The sequence below is a fragment of the Stenella coeruleoalba genome (genome assembly GCF_951394435.1).
Source record: "Stenella coeruleoalba genome assembly, chromosome: 4".
Classification (NCBI taxonomy): domain Eukaryota; kingdom Metazoa; phylum Chordata; class Mammalia; order Artiodactyla; family Delphinidae; genus Stenella; species Stenella coeruleoalba.
In genome coordinates this window covers 145761028-145788880 of record NC_137149.1, presented here as the reverse complement: position 1 = coordinate 145788880, position 27853 = coordinate 145761028, and the positions used below count along the sequence as shown (strand labels likewise).

General features: G+C 36.9%; 1 protein-coding gene across 5 annotated transcripts in view; it reads right to left on the bottom strand.

The window, feature by feature from the left end:
• The window catches only part of FSTL5 (follistatin like 5), a 1111808-nt gene that overhangs the window by 144705 nt on the left and 939250 nt on the right, over positions 1 to 27853 (bottom strand). For all 5 annotated transcript variants that reach the window (XM_079921028.1, XM_079921031.1, XM_079921029.1 and 2 more), the window contains one exon: positions 25208 to 25328. In XM_079921028.1, the coding sequence (XP_079777154.1) occupies positions 25208 to 25328 (121 nt within the window). The remainder of the gene's footprint in view (positions 1 to 25207; positions 25329 to 27853) is intronic.

The following is a 27853-nucleotide window of genomic DNA, read 5'->3' as shown; positions in this document are numbered from 1 at the left end:
GTCCCCAGTGGCTAAGGTTGGTTCAGTGGGTTGTGGAGGCTTCCTCGTGGAGGGGACTGGTGCCTGTGTTCTGGAGGATGAGGCTGGATCTTGTCTTTCTGGTGGGCAGGACCACATCCAGTGGTGTGTTTTGGGGTGTCTGTGACATTATTATGATTTTAAACAGCCTCTCTGCTATTGGGTGAGGCTGTGTTCCTGTCTTGCTAGTTGTTTGGCATAGGGTGTCCAGCACTGTCGCTTGCTGGTCTTTGAGTGGAGTTGGGTCTTAGCATTGAGATGGAGATCTCTGGTAGAGCTTTCACTGTTTGATATTACATGGGGCTGGGAGGTCTCGTTTCCTTTTTTCCTGCTAAGTGTTTTATATACACTCACAGTTATGTGGCTGAGTCCTATTTTTATTTTAGTTACAATACTTTTAGATTTTGATCTCTTGGGTTTCAGAGGTAAACCATCACATCATCTTCAAATATATAGTAAAATTTGTCGTTTTGTAATATGTATGTTTTTCAAATCCTAAACAATTTAAATAGTAGTGGAGAGGGATGATAAACTATAGCCTCATCTTGTTTTAATGCTAAAGAAAAAACATTTATCATGTCAAAAGGATGTCCTTTATGATATTAGTTATCATTATGAAAATAAGCATTATAAAGTATAGCCTGATTCCTTTGATACGTATTTTAGAATGTTTAAAATGGTATTTTAATTCTATCAGATACTTTCAGCACCTACTATTGTAAGATTTTCTTTAAACCAATCTTATTGTGGTCAAATACATGTTGTAAAAAAAATGGTAAAAGGACAGCACTAATGCTACAGCCATCCAGCCATCATCTGTCTGTAATCTAAATACAACATACATACTTCTAACATACTGAATTATTAAAATCTTTTTTTCTTAGGTTTTATTCAGTTTATCTGTCAAATTATTTTATAAGTATACATTAAAGTTCTCACTATTGTTATAGTTTTATCAGGAAATCCTTTGACTCTTAAATTTTGCTTGATGCAATTTTATTCTACACATTAGGTACCTAAAAGGTTTTGACACTTACCTGATCTGCATATGTTCGTTACCATCAGAAAACATTTTTTTCCAGACAATAGGTTTAGCATAAATAATACTTTAGCTAATATATAGTACCAGTGATTTTATTTTTATTTTCTACATATGCATTGACTTTATTACCAATATATTTTTAGACATTTTTTGTAACTCTTACACAGCTATTTTTTTTGTACAAGAGTTTTTGATTGATGCAGAAATTCCACCCACATATATCAATTGTGATAAACATATTTGTTTTAATTTTTCCGTATTATTTTATACTTATAATGTATTACACATTGTTGCTGTTCACTCCTTTTTTCTGACTTTTTCTTTACTGCACTTATTAAGTTCCTATGTGTTCCTTCCACTTCAATTCTGCTATTGTGAACAGGAATTAAATAACAGCTACTTGCAACTCAAGATATGAAAACATCTCCATCCAAAACAGAATTTTAGAATTTCTTTGCTTCCTCATTTCTTTTTGTTCCCCATATCCACTCCTAACCTAAATGTGGAAAAGTGAAACAGAACCAGCAAAAACTCTGACTCAATTACATACTGGAGCTGAGAATCCTTTTATTTTCCTGTTCTACCGAGGGCTTAGAATTTGGAGATCTACAAGTTGTCCAAGGCAGAGGCAAATATGTGACTGTATGGAGAAGCGATGAAATTTGTAATCACACTGACTTGTGTCATCCCTCACACCTCCTGCTACTTATATGGTCACACCCATGGATGGAGGGTGAAATAGAAATTTCTCCTCCACTCATGCAAGAGGAATTATATATTATCCTTCTGTCTTAAAATTATTGATGACTTACATATCACACCTTATGAAAATTCAAAATGGATTGTAAACTTAAGTGCAGAAGGTAAAACTATAAATCTTTTAAGAAAATATATAGGAAAATGTGTTCAGTATTTAGGACTCAGCAAGTAATTCTTAAACTAGACACCAAAAACACTATCCATAAAAGAAAAAACTGATAAATTGGACTGTAGCAAAATTAAAATCATTTGCTCTGGAAAAGACTCTATGATGTAGATCAAAAGACAGGCTGCAGAGTGGGAGAAAATATTTATAAACCAGACATGCAACAAAAGTTTAGTTTATAGAATAAAGAACTATCAAAACTCGACAGTTAAAAAAACGCAACTAGTCCAATTAGAAAATGGGCAAAAGACATGAGAGGATATTTTACTGCAAATGATATCAGATGGCAAATAATCATATGAAAAGGTATTTGTTTAATTAGCCATTAGGTAAACGCAAATTAATATGAATATAAGACATCATCACACGTCTATCAGTATGGCTAAAATAGAACTAGTGATAATGCCAGATACTGCTGAGGATGCAGAGAAACTCAATCACTCATACATTGCTAGTGAGAATATACAATGGTGTGGGCGCCTTGTTAGTTTCTGAAAAACATCTAAACATGCAACTACAATATGACTCAACAACTAACCATCTGAGTCTTTATCCCAGAGAACTGAAATTTATGTTCACATAAAAAACTGTGCATGAATATTTTTTGCAGCTTTATTTGTAATAGACAACAGCTGGAATTATCCTAGATGTCCTTCAACAGGTGAAGAGCTAAAGAAATTCTGGAACATGCATATCATGGACTACTATTCAGCAATAAAAAAAGAACCAATTATTGATACACACAACAACGTAGATGAATCTATAAATACACAATACATTCGCATGATTGAATGTTTAAAAAGATAGAAAAAATATACCATGAAAAGTCTCCCTCTCATGTCTATCTCTTAGGTATCTAGTTTCCCTCTCTCCAGAGGCAACTAATAAATGTTACCAGCTTCTCATGCATTCTGACAGAGATATTACATACGTGTGTGTATATATATGTGTGTGCATGTGTGTGTGTATACAGAGAAAGCTATCTATATATAATAGATATATAATTATATACGTTATATGTAGATTCTATCTATCTATCTAATCTAATCTATCCTCTATCTATCTATCTACCTACCTGGATTTGTTGCAGGATTCTCACTTTACACAGTTCAATTGTATGAGCTGAGTAAACAGCCTCTGTTAGACTGTTGTCTTCCTCTCTGATTCTGTAGCTTAAGTTCACAGCGCAGACATTTAAGAAAGGAAGATAGATGTAAAGTGTAAGAATAGGCAAATACATAGAACAGAAAATAGATCAGTGGTTTTCAGGGGCTGGAAAGTTGAGAGTGAATGCCAAGTGAAAAAGTTGTGGAATCAATGATGATGGTTGCACAATTCTGGTGATACCCCCAAAACATGCTAAATTGTACACTTTAGAAAGGTTAATTTTATGGTATGAGAATTATAACTCAAAAAAATATAAAGAAAAAAAGGAGAAAAGAAGGGAAGAACAGTGAGAACAATATATTACCTTTCTGTGGGAAAAAAAGTAAAAAAAAATATTAATAGTGGCTTCGTAATGTCTCAATTTGGCTGGGCTGAACTTCATTTCCAAGAATTCCCTTTCTTGTATGTTTCCAGTTAGGATGTGGCAAAAGAGTAACTATAATTTTAGTTCTGTCCAAGGTTTGGTGGGCAGAAGCAAGCAAAGGCCATTTTGAATATTGGAGCAGCGCACTGTGTGATCTTGTAGCTCACACACAGGGCAGCAGAACTGGGGTGGGTGTGGCTAGTGTGGGGTAGCAGCCAGGCCTGCCACTGCTCGGCCCCCCTCAGCTTCGCTGGTTCCTGGGCATGGCGTGCATTTGGTTCTGTACAATCTCAGGACACTCACCCCATCAAGGCTGGAGCAGTGAGCATTGACGTTGGTACCAGGCCAGTATCCTGGGTTCCCCTTCATGCTCACAGGTGTGTATTTTCCTTGCTCTTCCCAACTTTACATCCATTTTCCCTTCTCCAATTCTCTCAGTTCTGTTCCATTGACCTTTGTGTCTATCCTATGCCAGTATCACACCATCTTGATTATTGTAGCTTTATGGTACCATTATATTTTGCTCATCATACATCTCTTGGTTTAGGATAATATCTGACCAATGGCAGCAAAGTGTTTTGAAGGAAAGGCAGGTTGTACTCAATATATGGGAGGCTGGGCATCAAAAATGATAGTAAACTCCTCTAGGAAGAATATAACTATCATTTGTTCACTACTGGGTCCTCAGAATCCAGCATGGTATATAACAGATCTCAACCTGCAGTTATAAAGTAGATAAATTACATGCATGTGAGTCAATGAATGAATAAGAGCTTGATATCAGCTTTATGTTCTGTCACCATCATAACATGCTGGGGGGGGGGGGCAGCTAATGTCACCACAGCCTTCATTTAATTCCTCCCTGTTAAGTCTGTGCTTGACTTTATTGTTTCTGCTCTTGTCAGGCACACTGCTTCCTCTGCTGCTGTTAATCCTTGGGCAATTGTCACCTGCAACATATAATCTGACCATACCCTACAGGTCAGTAGATATCAGCACTGCTTTCTGCTCCTTTATTCTCTGTAATCTTGTCACTTATTAGTAGATATATATTTTAACCTAACTCTTCTAAACTATTCAATTTCACCCTGATAATTTAGCCAGATAGCATATCGATTGTTCTAGTCAGTTGTACTATATTGAGACTAGCCAATCTAATTTAAGAGTTTGCCAAATAGTAGGCTATTATTATATATAATAAAATCAAAATTATAAAGAAAAATAAATATTAAAATGGTCAGAGTGCATCCTAAGAAGTACACATGCAAATTTTTACATCTTAAAAATATTTTGTGCATATTAAAAGAGAATAAAGACAGTATTTCCTCTTTCACTACATAGGTATTTCTTACTTAAAATTTTTAGCAGAAAATAAATATTTAATATTAAATTTAATTTTCTTCAATGATTAAATAACCCAACTACACTTAAACCCATAACCAATATTTACGAACACACATATGCAAACACACATACACATATATTATTTTAACACAGTTCCAGTATTTGATGTGACACAATAATAATTTACAAGTCATAACAATAAGGAATTATTATTTTTGGAGATATATATTCCAAAGTAAAAGTTTTCATTTTCTTTAAGAAGAAACTGTAGTTTTCAGTTTTATCAATAGATGGCACTACTATTTACTGTATTTTTTGGAGACACTATAACAAAACACTTGCTAAAATACATCAGTTGATTAAATAATATATTTTCTGCCTTCTGCAAAACTTACCTTCAATAAAAATGTATTATTTAGTTGACATAATGATGTGTTATTTTAAAATATTCACTTTCAAAAGTGATATAATTTAATGTAATTTTATTTTATTTTTTAATTTTTATTGGAGTATAGTTCATTTATAATGTTGTGTTAGTTTCTGCTGTACAGCAAAGTGAGTCAGTTATATATATACATATACCCACTCTTTTTCAGATTCTTGATACTTACAATTTTAATATATGATAATTACTGTCAAATGCATTGTAATCATCCACAAAATATACCAGATGTTTTCTAAGAAATTTTTTTTATTATTAATTTTTTAAGACATTCTGACTTATGGTGGCATTTGTGGGGGAAATGTCTGTTGTAGTTGTCAGAGTGGGGTTATCATTGGGTGTTTTGCTTGCTTATTACTTGTTTTTCTTTTCAAATAATCAATGGTCTTAAGTCAAAAGTGAGTTGGAGGAAACTCTTAAAATTTAATAGCATAAATTATCTAGTAATAGGTATAGAGCATTACTGATAATCACAAATGATATATTTTCTATTTTTAATCTATCATGCAACTATATGACAGGCAAAATTATCTGTATTTTGTCACGAAGCATACTTCCATGTCACTATTATAGTTGCCAGTATACTATATAGCAAACTTTCTACTTACCTTCTGGCAAAGCTTATTTAAATGAATTTATGTTAACTGGAAATGTGGAGCTGGAAGCAAAAAGAGCTTCTCAGGCTGCCGTATTAACAATAAAATAACCAGAGCCTTCCAGTGCATGCTGGTCTCTCATTTCCTTTTGGCATACCTTGTCTGTCCTCCTTATCATATTCATCATAATTAGCAACACCAATGACAACATCTTTTAGCACTTGATCAATATGGAGTCTTCAGTGGCATTAACTTTCAGACGTATGCTTGCCTGTTAATCTCCACCAAATATAAACTACCTTGTACTTAATATAATGTCAATAAATACGTTTTAAAAATACGTATGTAGTATTTTGAGGAAAAAAATGCTGGTTGCAGGACCACTCTTTCTCCCTGACTCTCACCTACAATTATCTATCTACATGAGTGGCAATCCTGGTATTAAAAGAAAATTTAACCAAACCAGATGTCTCTTTGGCCTGCATTGAAACAGTTCTTCCTTTGCATGCAATTTTTTGTGTGTGTACAACTTTTTGGATTTGTCTGACACCTCAAATTTCAAAAAGGCTGTATGGGTAAGAGCTATGCCCTTGCTTATGCCACCAGAACATTTACTTAACGACCTAAACTGCTGTGAGATTAGTCCAATGGCTGATTTCATCATTGTGAGGGTGGCGTATCTTGAGAAACAAATCTCACAGTTATAATGTAGAGTGGCTGACTTTTACCAGTCAACGCACCATTTAGTTGATCATTTAATTTAGTATACTGAAACATTTTCCAGTTCAGTAAACAAAATAGATCAATAAATATGTGTTTACTTTCACTATTTGCAAAATACAAAATTATGTCTATAGAGAAAGCAAAGAATTTATGAAATATGGCTCTTGTTCTTCAGACATCTAACTACAATATTTCATATACATTAAACATCTAAAGGAAATGTGGTATGAAAATCAAATTAATAACTTCTAATGAAAAATAACTAATAATGCAGGATGCCTGAGGTGGAATTGATTACTGTGAGCTTCAGTGTTCATTGGTACATTCATGTAAAACATGCAACATGATTTCAGCCTTAGAAAAGGATCTGACTTAGATCAGCCAGAGAAAACGAGAGACCCCTGTCATGCTAGTAACTCCTGTCTTGATGGTTTTAAGATTAATACGCTACAGAGGAAACTGCATTTAAAAAGGAATAAGGAATGAGCAGTAAAAATCATGTAAATAAATTGTATATCTGCAGGAAATTAAATAAATTGTAGCATCTTCTGACAATGTCATAGGATACCACTGTTAAAAAGACTTTAATAGAGCTGCATTTATCATCGTGGATAAAGTTTCTGAAGGAAATGTTGATTTAAAACATGGCTCATAAAAAGAAACGAAATTGAGTTATTTGTAGTGAGCTGGATGGACCTAGAGACTGTCATACAGAGTGAAGTAAGTCACAAAGAGAAAAACAAATACCATATGCTAACACATACGGTAGCATGGAATTAAAAAAAAGAAAAATGGTTCTGAAGAATCTAGGGGCAGACAGGAATAAAGACACAGATCTACTAGAGAAGAATGGACTTGAGGACATGAGGAAGTGGAAGGGTAAGCTGGGATGAAGTGAGAGAGTGGCATGGACATATATACACTACCAAACGTAAAATAGATAGCTAGTGGGAAGCAGCCGCATAGCACAGGGAGATCAGCTCGGTGCTTTGTGACCACATAGAGGGGTGGGATAGGGAGGGTGGGGGGAGATGCAAGAGGGAGGCGATATGGAGATATATGTATACGTATAGCTGATGCACTTTGTTATACAGCAGAAACTAACACACCATTGTAAAGCAATTATACTCCAATAAAGATGTTAAAAAAACATATAAATAAATAAAAGCATGGCTCAAGTATGTATTGTACAACATGGGAATACAGCCAATATTTTATTTTAAATGTAAATGGAAAGTAACCTTTAAAAACTGTATAAAATACTTTTAAAAATTAAGAAAAAGGATAGAGGAAGATTATCGTTTCCTTCACGTACCTCTGAATTGCTTGACATGATAAAATAAATATGCATTACTTAAAAAAAAAGCATGGGGTAATATACCACTTATATGAAGCTTACAAGAAATAAAGTTTATAATTATGAAAAAGTAAATTGTAATAATCACTTATAAGTATAAACAAAGCATAAAAAGGTATTAATTTGGAGAACTCATGAAAACCTATATGCAGAATGTGAATGTATAATTCTTTATTTCTCAAGAGCACCAGGAAACAACATACTGTTGACTGAATTGGTGCTACAAATGAATGAAAGAGTGAAATGAATGAAATGAGATTTTCTTTCATTGTTAATTTCTAAAATGTTCTTTCCATTTGGCCAAGTTTAAAAATGACACAGGTGTCAGATAATGAAATCAAATTTACTGATACATTGTACAGTGCAATAAAATGTGCTGAATGACTTAAAGATTAGTTAAAAGAGTCACGTCATGACTTGTCATAACTGCCTGAATTATGCTAAGGTGTTGTTTTGCAATTTAAAAATGTTATACTATTTTGAAGTGAGCTACAACTTAAGCATAATATAGAAGAAAACAATCATAAATAATACACATTAAGTGCAAAACTCAAGAAAACACCATCACCAATAAGAGTAAAACAACACAGGGAAAGAGATTAAATTCCTTAATTTAAATAAAGTAAAATGTATTTTTAGAACATATGGATTAACAAGTACACATGCAAATTGCAAAAGGTACTTAAAACCTAATTAAGCTATCTTGAGAGTGCCCTCATGCTAAATCTTTAAGATCAAATAAGCCTCATTATCACATTAACCTTCTTTCCACTCTCTTGTTATACAAGTGTCATTACATTAATTAGTCATTATACAGTTCTTTAAGTGCTGGCTACCTCATGAGTGTTTTGTAACATTACCCAGTCCTTGTATACACAGAAGTAGTCTAAGAAATATCACTCCTATCGACCCATGTAAACTAGTCCAGTAAACCATGTCAGACTAATTTAAATATGCCAGTAGATATAAGCAGATTGAAATTTTATGAAGAAAAATAATTTTGCAATATCAAAAACAAGACTTAGTACATTCATTTACACCTAAAAGTACATACGCCTGTTGACTTACACCATAAAAGAATTCTGGCTGAAAGAATTTAGATCTGAGTCAATCCTAAGTGAATACAAAACAACAGTATCTGAGAATGAGTCATCTACCTGAGGAATTTGCCCTGATCAGCAAAAGACTGCACACATCTCTGCTTCATGCAGCAAGGGCGGCACCTCTCTCTAGCTCTTACTAAGTCACCAAGAGTGGGGAGGACAAAGGATCTGCTTGGTGTGCTCTGAGAATGACTGGGCACAGTCAGCCTATCCCTTTTCATATTGTGGGTCTGCTCTGCTCTCTTGACAACAGATCATCAGGGGTCTCAGCCCTGTTTCCGTGCTGAGGTCTGGAGTGGTGTTATTTACTGATCTCCTAAATGCTCCACATCTGATGCTTTAGGAAACCTTGAGAAATTCACAGAGTACCTGTGATTGACACAGTCATATGAGAAGGGATCACAGATTTTTGAAATGGCTCTAGTGTGTAACTTAGCTCTGATGGTATATGCCTTGGAGCTGATTGTTTAAAAACTATACACTAGTAAAAAAGGTGGTTTCTATATGCTGTAGCCTCAGCGGGTAGCTTTAGGTCTTAGCTTTAAATATATGGGCTAGCTGGATTTGATCCCATTGGATGACTGTCTTCCATAAGTGAATAGCTGTGTTTATGCAGGAGGGCTGTGTCTCACAAACACAGACATTGGGAGGCAGGTTGCCCTGTGTATGGGCTGTCATGGTTCAACTTTGAACTGCACAGGTGCACTTTGGTCTGAAATTTCAATCACAGTGGAAGCAGGGGTAGGTCCTTTTTTAGGGATCAGCAAGTGACTTTTGCTATGTTTCTCAACCAGCTCTGTAGGCAGCATTTTTGTGGGTTTTTTCCTAATGCATAGGCAGCTAATTTAAATTATTAGTAGCAGCCCTAGGTAGGCAGTGCTAAACTGCCCAAATTCCATTAACTACCTTTATTTACAAAGGAGAGCTCTTGTAGGGCTAAATTCTGTGAGGAAGGACTTGTTCAAAGGCTCCCAAGGACCAGCCCACTACTATGTAGTAACAAGTACTCTGGTTTCCTTATTTGTATAAACTCTGGTCATGACTTTAGATTGCAGAGATCTACAATGTGTCTTCACCCTAAGAAAAAGTATATATTCACAAACAAATACAAAGTAAAAAGTACCTATTTTAGAAAAATAAATATCAAGGGCTGGATAGGGAAACAACTCAATGAAAGCATTAAAAACTAAAGCATAACACAGCAGCTAAAGCTTCGTATCTCCACTGTGTCTAAGAAGGAGGTTTGCCCAGGGTGTCAAGGAGGACCTGATGTGGTTTAAAATACATACTTCAATGTTTCATCAGGGCACTAGTAGTAGAAACTGAAAACAAAATAAAGGAAGAAAGTGATTAAGTTGGAGAGAAAGATTTACTTAGGAGAACATCTTAGAGGACAGAGAAGCCACCAGATATGAAAAGGAAAATGAAATCTTAAAGTCCATACACACACACACATACATACATACATATACACAGAGAAACACACACACACATACACACAGACACACATACACATACATATACACACACACACACACACTGTGGAGAGGCAGCTCTGAGGACTAACTTCTCTTAAAGTAAATTATCATTAGAAAATGAAGAAATGATTTAGTTGTCTATTTAATAAAACCACTGGTGGTCTCCAGCAATCTGTCAGAAGAGGAGAGTGGAAAAATCTCAGAGAGCAAAAGCTAAAGTAACTCTTCAAAGGAATTCAGACCAGGAACTAATGAGAAAGTTATTCATCTATTAATGTGCATTCATTCAGCAAATATTTAGTGAGTCCTAACTAGGTTCAAGGCCCAGTGTCAGGTGTGTAAAAGGAGAGGGAGAGGGAGTGGGAGTGGGAGGGAGAGAGAGATGGAGAAGGAGAGGGAGAGGGAGGGAGAGGGAGGAGAGGGAGAGGGGGAGGGGGGAGAGGGGGAGAGGGGGAGAGGGGGAGAGGGGGAGAGGGGGAGAGGGGGAGAGGGGGAGAGGGGGAGAGGGGGAGAGGGGGAGAGGGGGAGAGGGGGAGAGGGGGAGAGGGGGAGAGAGGGAGAGAGGGAGAGAGGGAGAGAGGGAGAGAGGGAGAGGGGGAGAGGGGGAGAGGGGGAGAGGGGGAGAGAGGGAGAGAGGGAGAGAGGGAATCTCCAGTGAGGGAAGAACAAAAATGAACTATAAACATATTAGATAAATATTTACCTTATTTACTTAAATTTAACATGCTATTATTTATATACCATTAACAAAGAAGAAAGTGTTGCCCATTAATAGGCACATTGTTTTTATAACCATATATTGTAGAATGTATCCCTATTTCAAATATGTTGAGATATGAGGAAAAAAATCAGTATTAATAGTATGCTAGGATGTACACAACTTTTTAGAAATAGTGCTGTCAATAAATAAAATTGAGAGGGACCAAAAGTGTGGGAAGGCGAGGACTTGTCATAATCTTAAACTGTGTACTTTGAATAAGTCTTCCTTGAGAAAGGGACATTTAACCAAAGAGTTGAAAGTGGTTGAGACTAAGCCTCGTGGGGATTTGGCAAAGTATCTTCAGGCAGGGGGAGTAGCCAACTGCGAACCGGTTTTATTTCAGGACAGAAAGGCAATGAGCATTAAGAGCGGCTGCGTGGAGTTTGCAAGAGGGAGAGGAACGTGATAGGAAGATACTGCAAAGTCAGAACACTTATGGTTTTGATGTGCATTCAAGAGACTGGTTTTTAATCTGAGTGACACTGGGAGCCAATTTAGCATTTTAAGCAGAGACGGGATGTGACTTAACTCGTAAATGTGAAGTTAGGGATACACAAAAATAGGAATAATACTGTTAGGTAGGATTACTGAAAAATAAGAATAATAGTTCATAAATCTCTATCAAGTGTTTACACAAATCGTGGAAAAATATGTTAGAAAGACAGAGGAATAGTAAAAAATTCTCCTGGCACCCCCGGATGCATTTCAAAGTGACAGCTACTGCAGGTGCTCATGGAGCTGTGCTCTGTACCTAAGGGCACATGACCAGACAATCTTTGGAATTAGGACTCTGAGGGAACACAGCCAAGATGAAACGTACTAAAAGGACTCTAGGGAAGATAATGATGGATCACGTCTGGGCATAAGTCAGATACCATTCTAATGGAAGAATAGCCCCTGGGTGGGATTATTCAAATCAGTAAGGAGAAGGTGGAAAATATCTGTTTGAACTGTGAATGCTTTTAGCAGACCCAGATGCAATATTTTCACATCTCTCACGGCGACAGATCCCCCAGGACTATATATAAAGAAATGTATGAGAACAAAAGTGTGTGGGCCATAAAGCAGAGAGCAACAAACACGAAGGAAGACCCTTGTTTCTAGCACACGGCCCTAGCAAAGGAGAAAGCAAAGAGCCAGATGAAGGGGCTGATCCCTCCTGAAAGAAATCATGGAACAATTACGAACACGAGAGCACAAGAAACAGGGAGAGACGTAGCAGAAATAAATACAGCACAAGGTCTCAAGACTTTCAGACTGAGGACATGAAACACTGTGGAGCTCACGGGAGGTTTAGGTCGGCAGTAGCCCCCAAAGGCACAGTCTCCAAAAACATTCATCTCATTTTTCGTTTCAGAATCAGCTAGAGGATATACGCCAGCTAAAACAGTGTGGGGCTTTGGTGTAATCCCTATGCTGGTTTCACAAATGCAAGTAATTCCATCAGGGCACTGGGTCCAAAAACGCCTGTTCCCAAGGGCTATGTGATTGTCTTGACATTGTTTTTCTGAGAAAGGGGACACTGTACGGTTTGCGCTTTCTCCCGGAAAGTTTATGACTATTGGGCTCTTGTGGCAAAATCAGGCTAGATATACACTAAATGTACTCCCTCTTCTTTCTGAGCCCAGTCCCAGTTTATATCTCTCAGACTCCTCTACAATAGAATGTACTAATTGAGAGTCCTGATAAGCAGCAAAAGTACTGTCTGCCACCACACGGCTGCCCTATGATCCTTCACATGTCTCTCTCACTGTCTGTTAAACGCAGACGATCCAGTGGAGGGCTCCGAGGCCTTGGGGAAGTGATTCTAAAACTATCTGTGGTGCTGAAGATATTTTCCCTCTTCCATTTCTATAGTTACCAGAAAATAAGACCCCTTTCATAGATGATGTAGCAGTATGAATTTACTGGAAAAATTTTAAAGATTACTCATAATTTCTATACTTTATCTCATCACCAGGTAACAAATAGTTCGCAGACTGAAGCAAGGACATTCCCATTCCGTAGCACTGTCTCATATGATATTATGGACTGCAGCGAGACTGATCCTGGATCACTGGATGGCTGCATGAAACAGAGCCCCCCATAAACCCACAGCTGGACTGCAGGAGAAATGAGAATCAACGTGATAAATGAAGGTAGGATGTTGGTTAAACAACTGGAATAAACAGAGCAACAGTACTGTCAGTGGCTTAAATAAGATATAAATCCTGATATGTGGTCATAAAGGGGTATGGTGGCTTCATAGTGTGGACATGGATTAAGCTGTTTTAACACAGGACCAAATACTTTGGCTTAAACAAGACATGAGGCCTTGTAGGTGGCCAGACGATGGTTGGGTAACTTGCTCTCATTGCATACATGACGTATTCATTTCCTTTTGCTGCTGTAACACGTTACCATAAATTTTGTGGCGTTAAGCAACACAAATTTGTTTTCTTACATTTCTAAATGTCAGAAAACCAAAATAAGTTTTACTAAGGTGCCAGTAGGGTTGGTTCATTTTGGAAGCTCTGGGGGAAACTCCACATCCTTGCAATTTCTGGTTTCTTGGGCCACTTACATTCCTTGGTCTGTTACTCACTCATCAGATCTCTCTAACTTCTTGCCTCTGCCATCACATCTCCTAATTTCTTCTTTGGCTTCCTTGCCTCTCTTGTATGAGGACCTTTATAATTATACTTAGAGCCTACCAGAATAATATCCTTATCTTGAGAACCTTAACTTAATCATGTATGCAAGTCCCCTTTGCCATTTAAAGAAGCATTCACGTGTTCCAAGGATTAGGATGTGAATGGCTTTTGTTAAGACATCTTCAGCCTACCACACCCAGGCACCTTCTATTTTAGTTCTTCTGCAAACATCAAAGCATGACTTTCTCCAAATTAAAAATAGCTCCCCAAGCTACCACCACCAGACCCATATTCCAAAAAAGCAGAAACAGTTAAAAGAGGAAGGGCAGGCACATAGCTTTCCTATTTTGGTCATAATTCAGACAGTAAATGCATCAGTTACCCTCACATTCCATTGGCCCAAAACGTGTCACAGGACAACATCTAGCTTCAAAGAGATCTGGGAACGGTAGGTTTTGGTGGGTGGCCTTAGGCCTGCTAAAACTGATCTTTTATTACTAAAGAAAACTAAAGAGAATTATTTGGAAGATAAAAATCAAGTTTTCTCCACATATAGTGATAAAACTAACCTATTTGTGTGTGGGTTTGATCAATTAAATGTAAGTTATTTAACCTTGGATAGCTGATACAGAAAGAGTCGTATCTTTCCACAGCAAAACCAACTTTTTTTTTTTTTTTCCTGTCATTCCCCTTCCTTCATATACTACTGAGTGCCTGCTGTGGTTTTGGACAGAATTAAAGTACTGAACTCTGAGAACAAAGAAGTATTACTTGTAATTTCTAAGTTTACTTGATATTTTCTTGATGTTGTCTACATTAACCATATCCACTAACTTTCAGAACTTTTACAAATGAGGGTCATAAGAAAACATGCCTTTAACTAATGTAACCAATCAGGTTTTTAAGAATGGTTCTTATGAGGTATAAGATCATGATGGAAATTAATGAGATAAACCGTCTGCCACAGATAAATAGAATACACAGGAAACAACAGTTATCTAATATTGGAAACCAGCAGCAGAGGACTATGGTTCCTGAAATAAGGCAAAAAGAAAACAAGTGGGATGAGCTGTAGAACTGCCTCAGCTAGCAGCCAAAAGGCATTTGGTTGATATTGATGCAGAGAAGGGGAATCGAAAGTTCTCAATGAACTAAAGATAAAGATATTGGAATTCAGGAAAGCTTGGCAGCTGGAATTTGCAGGACAGAGCACCAAAAGGGAGAGAAATACGTTGAGAAAGAGCTCCAAGAATCTTAATAGGGGTCTTCGGGGTCTTTGGTTCAATGCATAGCATAAAACTTCACAAAGTCAGGCAAAATTCAATTACTATAGCAAGAAATAAAACCAGGGAGCTATAATTCTAAAAGTTCCAAGAGCTTACATAGTGGTAGGTGACATATGAGTTGGGTTAATCAGACTTCAGACTGGAGAGACTTAACTGAAAAACCAGATTGGAGAGCTCATAGAGACTCCAGAAATAATGAATCTTAGAAGGTTAATGAAAAACTTTTAGTATAAAGGTTACTCTAGAAATAATCAAATAGAGTTTAAAAAACTCTAAAGTATGAAACTGATATACAGGTAAATTAATGTCAAAACAAAAATCAATACTTCTCAAAAGTATCCCGCAAATCTCTCTCAACAATTTTCACCATCCAATTTAAAAATACTTTAACAGACATGAAGAGAGAAAATTAGACTCATATGCAAATAAAAATTAGTCAATAGAGACAATTTCAGAGATTATGAAATTAGCAAAAAAAAATTTTTATAAATATCTGGCATGAAAAGATTGAAAGATTTAAAGGAAAACATGAAAAAATGGGGGATAAATGCAGATCATAAAAAATAAATGGTAGTCCTAGAGTTGAAAATACAATATCTGAAATAAATTTCAAAAATACTCTGGTTGGGATTAATAGCAGACTACACACGTACAAAAATGATTTGTGAACTTGAAGTCAAAGCAACAGAAACCATCTGTACTGAAGTACAGTAAGAACAAAGATTGAAGAGAAAAAATGAACAGAGTTTAGCGGTCTATGTGAAAGTAGTAAGCAATAACACATATTGGTAATGGGATTCCTAACGGAGGGAGAGAGCTGTTTGAAAGGAATTGACAATTTATTTTTCCAAATTAGTTGAAAAATGTAAACCAAAAATTCAAGTTGAGCAATCCCTGCAGGATAAATCTAAGTAGAGAAAAGAAAAAACCAAGGCATATCATAATCAAATTGCTGAAACCCACTGAAAAGGAGAAAATTGCAAAAACAGAAGAGAAATAGAAAAAAAAAAACTAGAAATAAGAGAGTTTTCGTTAGAAATCATGAAAGCCTAAAGGTAACAGAATAACATGTGAAAAGTGTTGAAAGAAAACAAAAAGGAAAACAATCTGCTCCAAATTCAATATCCAGGAAAAATAATTCTTTAATGAAGAAAAAATTAAAATATCTTTAAATAACAAGGGCTGAGAAAATGTATCAGGAGCATATCTGAATTTCACATTGTTACATAATGTTTATTAGGCTAAAGGAAAATTCAGAAATTTGGATTTCCATGAAAGAATGAGGAGAATTAGAAAGGACAAATGTAAAAGTCTTGTGTTTTTTTTTAATTCTTTGAAAGATATTTAACTATTTAGAGAAAAAAATAACACAATGTATTATGAGGTTTATAACACATATAGAAGTAAAATATTTGACAATATTACCACAATGAATGGAAGAAAGAGAGATCAATGTATACTGTATTAAAGTTCTTATTCTACACTTGAAGTGGTAAAATATCTGAAGATACACGGCAGTACGTTAAAGTTGTATATTGTAAACAAAGCTTTCGCTTACACCTTCAAATATCAACAAAAAGCCATAGCTAGTAAGTTAATAGTGGAGAAAAAACAGAATTCTAAAAGTTATGTAATCCAACAGAAGGCAGAATACAGGGAAATAATGAATAGAGAACAGATGCAACCATTTGAAAAACACAGCATGAGGGTACACTTAAATCCAGTGAGAATCAGCCCAGGAGAGAGATGTTGAAGTTCTCCCAAAACTATGAACTTCAAGAAACTGCTTCACCGAGAGGAAGCAAAATAAGAAATTAAGGAGGGACATGACTGTTTAGATTTTACTTGTCCTTAAAACTTTCAGACTTTCTTTAGACTTTATGTCACAAGGGCAGAAGAACTTACTTTTGGATATTAATTACTTTGGACTAATTTCATTGTAACTTTAATCTTTGAAGTATTATTTCTCTCCGGGAATTTAATAATTAGATTATCTGTTAAAATGTGAGCATGTCTATGCTCTCACTATTGTGTAACTGGAGTATCTTGATATCACGATTTAATCTAATTGCAGAAGCTCTGAAGAGCTCTGTTAAACAGTGTAACTGCACATAATTTAGCATGGGAAATAATAGAAAGAATCTTTAGGCCTTGGAGTTAATGAGGTAATGTACTGTTCTATCATATTTAAAAACCTTCTGGAAGCAAACATAGAGTGCCCACCAGTAGCTCTCGGGGGGGGAGATACAAAAGGGAAGCAACAGTCATTAAGTTAAGGACACCCCTTAACTATGAGTGTCCCCAAAGTCAGCTCTGAGAAAAGAAGTTAGGTTCAGATGGTTGATTTGGGAAATGATCCCAGGAAGCACAAGTTAAAGAGTAGGAAAAGTATGACAGAGGAAAGAAAAATAGCACAAAAAAGTGTTAATTCCGGTGAGGACACTCTGAGGAATCAGGTACAATGCACCTGAGAATCTTCCCACTGAGGAGCGGGTGCTGGGCTTCTTACCCATTGACTCGTGTTCCTCATTGGTTAAGGACTGTCCCTGGGGGCATTCAATCCCTGGCACAACCGGACTACCTGAAGTGAGGCTGATAAAGCTTCTTGTGTCAAATAAAGTCCTCTGGAGAGTGGAAGAGAGACAAACCCCTGCATGACCAGCCGTCAGGGGATGTCCACCACAGCTGAGGAGGCCCGAGTGGGGCTTGGAGCAAATCCTCAAGACTGAGGGCAAAACTGGTTTGATACATGTCGGATCTCAACCCCTGAAGAAACAGCCACGCCCTGAGATCTCGATATGCTTATTTTAAAGTCAAAATTAAGAGAATAGAGCTGGAGAATCTGAGGAAGGACATATACTCCTGCTTCACATGTTTCTGGGGAATCAAACTGCTGGACCAGTAGTTCTCCAACTTTATCATCAGTCATCAGGTGGGTTTATAAAACACAGATCATCCTACCTCATGACCGGACCCTCCGATTCAGTAGGTATGGGTGAACCCTGAGAATTTGCAGTTTAAAAAAAGAGACAAATGAACTTATTTATAAAACAGAAATAGATCTACAGACATAGAAAACAAACTTATGGTTGCCAAAGGGGAAAGGGGATGGGAGGGATATATTAGGAGTTTAGGATTAACAGATACACACTACTGTATATAAATAATAATAAACAAGCACCTACTGTAGAGCACAGGGAACTATACTCGATACCTTATAATAACCTATAATGGGAAAAGAATCAAAGAAGAATATATATATGTATAACTAAATCACTTTGCTGTACACCTGAAACTAACACAACATTGTAAATCAACTATATTTCAATAAAATGTTTTAAAAAATAAAATAAAAATTAAAAATAAAATAAGTTGCTCATGCTACTTGCTCAAAAACCACTGTTAGAGAATCACTGAGCCAGAGTGACCCTCAAAACTTCTCTCTCTCTCATCCTTTAGTAACTCACAGTGGGAAGAAGAGAGAGGAGGCACTCGGCCTTTTGCTTCCTGCTTTCCGGACCTTACTGCCTGCAGGAAGGTTATATTCCCATTTGTGCTTTGTCCTTGCTGAAAGCTTAGCGGGGAAGGCTGCCTGAAACTGGAAGTTCAATTCTATGATGCATGAAGAAGCAGACCACTGTTGCTCCAGACTTAAGCCACTTTTTCTAAAAAGCTTTATCCGTAAGAAGATGATGCTTTGATGTCTATATGGCTAGCTCCAAATGATGTTTCCAAATTCTGAAGGAGAAAAATAGAGGTGTTCTACATAGACATCCTATAGAACCAGAAATTTTGTGCAGAAGTGTCTGACATGAGTAGAAAAACAAATCCACTTGACATTACGTGTGAGGTCTTAAACAATAAAGGAGGGAGAAATAACAGCATGCATATGGGTTTTTTTTTTTTTAATATGGACAAGCTTTCTGCCCAGAGGGTAAACACTGAATGACTTTTAAAATTTCATACATTCTGTATCCTAAGCTGAAGATCTAAAGCCGATTTACTTTATGTAAAAAGAAAAGCATGAAATGAATTCCACTGGAAGAGTCAAGCTCCTTTGATTTATACATAATGTTTCTTCTGACAAGTACACAGAAGCACTCTCATATTTCAATAACCTAATTTTGCATTGTTTGAAAAGAAAAAGGGCTATTGATAGACTTTTATTTGGCTCGCACCCAGGGATATTTAAATAGACTTTGCACTTCAAAAACACTCTTTAACAAATTCCAATGACTTGTGGTATTTGCAGAGCTTTTTATGGTAATCAATAATATATTATATTTTTATAGCTAATTGACAAATTGTTAAGATAAATATGTTAAATTCCCTATGGAAACCTGATTTTCTAAAGGTCTTTTTAACCTTTTCTGAAAAGTGGATAGAGATTGAAAAATGAGTTAAACTAGTTTTAGAGATTTATTGGGTCCATAAATGTGCTATTTGTCTACCTAATTTGCATTTTCTCGCGTGTTCATTGTATTTTTCAGGGTCACAGCTCCATCTCAACTATTCTTTTGTTATTGGCCTATAACTGTTCTGAGTGACCTCAAGTTTACTAGACTTATTTATACACAAAGCACACATTTAAAGTTATTATGCCAAATATAAACAATATAAAACCAAAGGAAACACCGAGAAAAGCGACAAATCACTTATTTAGCAAATGACTTGTAGGGCTGCTGTTTTATAGCTAATTCTACCCTTTCTAAACATTTTACTATGAAGTGATAAACACAACTAGTTACCTACCCAGTATTTATTGTCACCTTCCTCCCTTCCTCCTACATAGCTGAGCGTTTCATCCTTGTGAATGGCAAACCCCAAGGTCAAAGAAGCATCTTTAGCAGTCTCTGCATTTAGGGGGTCAATGGCAGTTACTGTCGGCACTTCCATTAAAGTTCTTTTAAAAGCGGGCTCTCAGGTGTCAGGAAGTATTTTTCCTCCCTCTTGATTACTTTTTCCCTGCTGAAATGTGAAAATGCCGGCTGGAATTTTCACCTCCATTTGGAAAACACTGAGAAAGGAAACAATGTTCTAACCACAAATAGTGGAGCATAGGATAGTGATGACATTGCGGGGCTCCCGTCCTGAGCCACACCATCTGGGCTTCTTTTACACATAAGAAAACCACACCGGTATCTTCTTTATGCCCCTGTTATTTGGGGTGTCTGTTACAGCAGCTGAAGATAATCTCTTACCGATCCATGCATAATACATTTTCTACCCAGGTTTTTGGCCTCTTCAAATAGGTTTAAATATTAAAAACGATCCTTGAAATATACTTATTGTCTTCCCTAGTTGATAAAAATGCAGTAGAACAAGGCTGGTTGCTTTTTATCGGTTGTGGTTGAATTTGATGAATTAGTGTTAGTCTATACTTCATTTCTCCCTCTCAGCTAAGGCAAGCACACTGGCAAGTCAGATTTAGAAGAACAGCTGGGCTGTCTAAACATCTGTCAGATCTTATATAGTCCATATACTCCTTTATATATGCTTGACCTAAATAAAAGTGTTTCTTATAAACAGATATTGCCAGATGCCTTCAGAAAATGTTTTGAGGGAAGGTTTTGCATTTCTTTCTTTCTCTCTAGTACCTCATTCTAGTAGTATTTGACCAACTTGGATACCCCAGTCAGTTTTTCACTTCGTTCCTCATTTCTCATGGTCTCACATCTTTCCTTACCTACAACTTTCCTTATCTTACCATTTATTCTGTGTTCCATCATTATAATCATTCTCTTGTAAATGTACTTAAATTTATAATGTCTCTCTCCTACGTACTCATGTGACAAAACAAGATGTTGGTAAACCCAAATCTCCTCTTTCTATGATTACAAATTCGCAGCCAACCACAACAGAAAGAAAACATACTAATATATATCATCTCAAGAACACCCAAAGATGTGCCCAACATTCCAACTACATACCGCTATTTTTATAACCCTACCTCCCTATAACTTTTCTCCTCAAATCACTAAAGCTCTCACAAACTGCCCACTTTCAATAGTTGGTACAGTAAGTCCCCTACATACGAACCTTCAAGTTACGAACTTTCAAAGATGTGAATGTGCGTTCACATGTCCAATCACATAAGTTAGTTCAGGTGTCTGGCGTACACTGTCACATAAGGGCATCCTCTACAAGTAGTTGTGCTTTTGTGTACTTTACTGTACAGGACTGTGTAGAGTACAGTAGCACAGTATCTTTATTTCAAGATCAGGATGTCTGGAAGCAAGTGCAAAAGCAGCGGTGAAGTGGCTGGTACTGCTAAGAAGCACCGGGAATAGGAGGCCCAGGGAAAGGATGAAGAGAGACAAGAGGAAGAGAAGCAACCGAAGAACTGAAGAGATTCACGACGCAGGAAATGGCAGGGGATTTTCTCTATCTGAGGAGGCACTGTTAGTTTCTGAGGCACAGGACCTGAACGTAGAACGGTACATGAAGGTCGCAGCAGCCATTCAGAATGCAACCCAGTGCCACCGTGTCATCTATGACGAGAAAAAAAAGCTACTACCCAGACATCACTGGATCGTTTTTTCAAGAGGGTAGATAGAACTGAATCCAGCAAGGAACCGGAACCTGTGCCGTCAGCGTCAGGCATGAGTGAAATGGCAGCTGGCCCTCCGTCTCCTATTGCTGAGGCTCCTTCAGCTCTACCATCTCCCACCTCCTCTCCCTCCTCCAGTCAGTAACTCTTCTCGCCTGTTCACTCGATGCCAGCCCCTGGATGCCAGCTGTTGTACTGCACTACTGTACTTTCCAAGGTGCTGTACTGTAAGATGAAAACATGTTTTCTATTTTTTGTGTTGTTTTTTATGTATTATTTGTGTGAAAAGTATTATAAACCTATAAACCTATTACAGTACGGTACTATATAGCCAATTGTGTTCGTTGGGTACCCAGGCTAACTTTATTGGACTTACAAACAAACTGGACTTACAAATGTGCTCTTGGAATGGAACTCATTTGTATGTAGGGGACTATTCCTCATGACACTGAAATAATCCAAGCAATGCAAAGAGGATTTCCTCATGCTCCCACCCTGAGCATCTGCTCCCAAACTGTCTGTCCTCCTCCCTGTTTCAACAGATTAACTATCAATCTTCCAAAGAACAGCCCTTCCATCTGTGTACTAGATTATATCAACTTTTTAAAGACTTGATGACTGCAATTTTCCCCTTTTTCTCTTATATGAGCTGCTTTTCATTTTTACTGGACTATTCACATCAACATAAAAGATAATCACATCTGCAAAATGAAATTCCCTCTCTTGACCCCAAGTGACTCTCCACTTACTGCACAGTTCTCTCTCTGTTCACTTTCAACAAACATAATATCCTTGCTTCTCTTTCCAAACCCCATCCCTTCACAGAAACATTTATACCAAGGATTTCAAAGCAGATTAAATGTAGTAGGAGGTAATAGGAAGAGACTGGTTTTACTCCCAGGTTTAGGGATCTTTGTTCCTGGGAAAAGGAAAGCACCAGTGCTTAGTCTAGGCAATCACTGTTAATATTGAATTCCTCTTAAGTAATTCATAATGCTAAGCCTGAAGGTGGAGGACAGGCGGCACTGTTTCTGAGACCTCATTATTCCTTTATTCTCATATTCCATCTTCAGAAAAACCTGATATCAGAGTAAATAGTTAATGCACAGGAAGGATGAAATAGGGACACCGCATTTCCCCAGCACCACTCAAGGCACATCTTACAACATAACTGCCTGCAGTTTGGCTCAAAGCCTTCTTCCTGGGCTTTCCAGCTGGATCATGGCAAATGAGTGAGTTGTGTAAGAAACCTACATCGGACGTGACTGTGGAGCAGACTCTCAGAAGAGCATCAATTTAGAATGGTTCCCATGCTCTACCATGCATCACAATTCCCTGAGAAGCTTATCAAAATGCAGATTTCAAATCAAATTTCCAGAGAGTGCTGTTGAAGCTCAGGTCCTAAATCTTTGATATTTTTTCCTGTGGTTCTGATGCAGGTAGAACATGGACCCTGCACTGCTCTACAAACTAGCTAGAACTCCAGTGTGCTAGGTACTTAGACTGGACAAACTAGGGCTAGAAGTGAGGATGAGAGGTAAAAGACAGAACTTTTGGTTAGCCACATGCCATTGCGAGAAAAGGGAACGGAGAGCGACCAGGATCCCTGGCAAAAACACCACCTCAAAGCATCAGTTTTGTCAATTAGGCCATTAGCCAGTAAAAATCACCGCAAAGAGGGAGACAAGGGCCAGGATGCCTACAACCACCAGTTCTCCATGGATGCAGCACCCAGATAGGGAACATCTCACACACACTCCTGTCCTGTCCTCCCAAGACTGAGTCCTCTGGGACAGTTGCTATCTCTGAACATCCAACTCCAAACATCTGAGACCACTGGGAACAAGCCTCACCTCCTTCACACTTTGTCTGTTATATTCACTGGTTTCTGTGAAAGCCCATTTCCAAGCCTTGACCCATGTCTAGCTGACAAATGGATTTGCACCAGAAACCAAAACCTAAATCTGCTTCTGTAGAGTGTCAACTATACTCAAACTTTGCCAGAGCTGCTCTAAGTCTTTGCTCAAAACCCTCCAACCCCACTTTTAGCAGAAGTTAACATAAATCTTTAAGTTAAAGGGTCCAGAGATAAGAAAGGAAGTTGCCAACAAAAAAACAAATGGAACTAGCTGGGACCAAGATGGGAATAAATCTGACCTCCAACAGACCCTCAAGCCCATTGTATGCTGATTTCCCTACATTAGCATATTCAGTGACACGCCTACCTGGTGGCCATGACTGGACACTAAGGACCAAAAGAAGATAAAAAGGGGGTGGCACCCCTCTCCCTCGAAAAAGCACTGCCCCTTCCCCAGTAAACTAATGCACATAACTCCCCATCATTAGTCTCATTCCTCCTCCGTTTGCCTTCACTCTTTAAAATTAAATTCCTTTTGCCAGGTAGGCAAGAAGTTGATCTGGGAACTTAGTTCCTGCTTCTCCACTCTTTGGTCACTGAATAAAGCTTGTGCTTTGTCAATTTCAGCTGCAGCTTCATTACTGGCTGCTTGAACAAAACAGAAAAAGAACCTTCCCCTAAAGAATCCAAAAAAAAAGAGTGGATATATGTATATGTGTAACTGATTCACTTTGCCGTACATCTGAAACTAACAACATCGTAAATCAACTATACTCCAATAAAAATTAAAAAAAAAAAAGAACCCTGCCCTGCCGGGTAGGGGTAGCAGAGTCTATATGACTTAATTCAGTAACAAAACCATAAGCTCCCCAAACTTTTCAAACTTTTTTTCCTCTCTCCTCTTAATTCATTCCAGTCACACTAGCCACCTTGCTGTTCCTACAGAAAGCCAAGAAAGTTTCTGCCTCCTTTTTGTAAACCATAGAGTAAATTAATGTATATATGTGTATGGAAATTAATTAGTGTGTATTAGTGAATCATACATACAATCCTATTATCAATTCAACTAAATGTGAATTAAGTCAGAAATAAAACAAAGCACTGATTGTAAGATTGATATCAGCCTACTTGGCCAATGCTTTAAATTAATTTAAAGCCATTAAATTAATTATTGAGATTATAAAACTTTGTACATAATAAGTTTTCTATATCACTAATAAGATCAACTAAACATCTGATCTAACTAAAATTTTTAAATGCTTAATTTTTTCAGTTTCTAAAATTTATACAGTTGCCTAATTGTTGATATTCTAAAGTTGAAAAAATAGTTTAAATTTCCTGTGCTTTAATTTTCCAGTCAGAATGAGTTACTCTGTAATGTTTCATGATGAGAAAAGTGGTACAAATTTATTATATTTACTTACTCACTTTTTTTTAATTGGAAGGGTTTTACATTAACAGTAAGTCCTGAAACTCAAATTGAAGCCTTCCTAGTCAACTGTGACAGTCTTTGAATACCTACTGAAGCAAAAAGCAATTAAAACACCCCCACATTTCTTACCATTCACTTGAAAGATGTGAGTCTGATAGATGTGTTCATAGCCCTCTGCATAGCAGGTATAATTGCCCATGTGAGTTGTGGTGACCTTGGTAATATATAAGGATCCATCATCTCCAAAGTCCTATAGAAAAAAAGTAAAATTAAATAAAATTAGCTGTTTTTATTTAAAATGTATTTCAACAATTCACTTTTTAAAAAAATGTACTCAGGAGCAAAGTAAATTAAAATATTATCTTTAAATTATCAAAATGATCACTGTTAGTTCTATAAAGTTGCAAGATTTTATAGGCTGTAATTACTATCTTCTCAAGACAAGTTTTGTTTAAAAAGTATAATCTCAGTATTTATTTGAAATATCTGAGCTTATATAAAATAACTGAATTTTCACATATTTATTCTAATTCAGTTTACATTTTAATGAATAAAGGTATAAAATATTTTTCTTATTTATAGCTAAAACAAATAGCTCTTAACTACATTCTTCACATTTTTAATTGTCTATTAAGTTTTACATCCTTTAATTATATCTTTACCTAGGAAAAAAATATTAAAACAGTGTGGTTTCAGACATAAAATGTATAGCCATATCAGTAGAACAGGATTTTTTTAAGCCTCCCAGAAATAATCAGTACATTAGCTAAAATAACCACGGCATTTCAAATTTATGGGGGAAAATATGCATAACATTTTAGAAAAAAGATTAAAAAATCTTGTGCTGTTTATCAAAATCAAATCCAAGAAGCACCTCTGGAAAAGTAAAGACCAGAAAATCTTCTCTTTCATAAAGGGAATGAATACACTGGCAAAAATGGTCATAATCAACTTATTCAGAACTCTGGAAATAGACAAAGGCTCACACCAGCGCACACAGCATTACTGGAAAAACTGGCTGAATTTCAGCAAGGACAGCGAGGCTGGTGGCTTCCCTCTCTTCAGAGCTGCATGGAAGCCTTGGACCACCAGCTTCGTAACTCTGCTAGCAGAAGAACGGGTTTGAAGCTCCTCCAAGACCCCATCCTCAGAGAATCATCACAATCTGACCTACATGGCAGCTCCCTGAAAATTTCCATTTTCATGAATTCTTTTTATTTGAGCAAGACTTAGAGTTGAGTCCATACGTTTCTGACTCCATACGTTTCTGACTCCATATGTTTCTAACTTTACCTATATTCACACCATGTGCATTTCTGTTAAAAATAGCTTCCCTCTAACTGATACTCACTACAGATTAATCACAATCAAAAAAATGACTATGGAGCTATTGAATATGGACCTCAAAATAATGAAAATGTTCTCCCAGTCAAGAAAGAGAGAGACAGAGAGAAGAAGAGAGAGAAAAAGAAACGGGGGAGAAGAAGAAGAATGAGAATAAGGAGGAGGAGAAGCAGAAGGGGGCTGGGGAGGAAAGGGGAGGGAGCTTCGGGGGAGAGGGGGAAGAGGAGGTGGGTCAGGAGAGGAGATGTATGTTCTGGCCATCAGATTATTTAGCTGATGAATAATATTGTCTTAATGATTATCAAATGAAATAAAATTCCTCCATATCATATTATATGAGATTGATCATACCACACTTCTGCAGCTCCCAGGGGCATCTCATGGACTTACAGGAAAAGCCTCATGCCCTGCACGATAGGGGAGAATTTGGAGATTAAACCCTAACAAGGACGTCACTGAGTGACACCAATTTGTGATAGCATCCCTTGCATCACCACGGGCTACCATTAGAAACAGGGCTCCTGGGTGAGCACTTAGGCTAGAGAACAGAAACACCAAACAGCAAGGCCACGCTGTCCCTCAGGTTAACATTAACGCAGGGAGTTGACACACAGCTGGGTATAATATGAGAAAAAGCCAAACCTCTGCAGAAATCAGTTCAGGATGATTAGAGTTAAAGAAATTTTGAGAAAAACTATGAGCCAAAAATAATTCTTGACAACCTGAAATGTAATAGTAAGATACCTAATGAGCACAAGGCAGACAATCACACAGGACGTGCATGTACCAGGAAGACTCCTCACAAGCAGAACAGACCAGGGAGACCAAATCAGAACAGAGATGAATCCCCTCATGGGACAAGAATAACTGGAAATAATCATAAAAACCCAAAGTATTATCTCATATTTGTAATTATGTTTAAATTCATTTATGCCAAACTGCACATAGATCTTTTAAAGTCTATTTTCAAATAATACTTTTTAAATTATTCGTAAAACTTGAAATAAACTTTTCCATGTGTTTTCCTGTATAGCTACCTAGAAAGCTTGGCCCTTCCCAATCTACTATAATCCAGATTCCTTCACCGAACGATGTGAAAATTTTCCAAGAATATAATCTTGAGAATGTTTATTAAAGTATCTTATTTTGCTATCTGTGTTATTCTGTAATATGAAATCCTTTTAATGTAGATATGCTCTAAATTAACATATTGTGTGATCCCTTCTAATCTACATATCATTTCTTATTTTTTCCTCTTTCTTCCAAGTAGAAGCAAAATCTTCCAGCCTCAATATATTTCAATACACAACTTTATAATCACCTTTTCAAACAGCATTTCTGAATAAGCAAGATTGTCTCACCACTTTGCATGAAGCATGGATTGTATCACTATACTTATTATAAAACTCAATAAATATTTATTGAGCACTT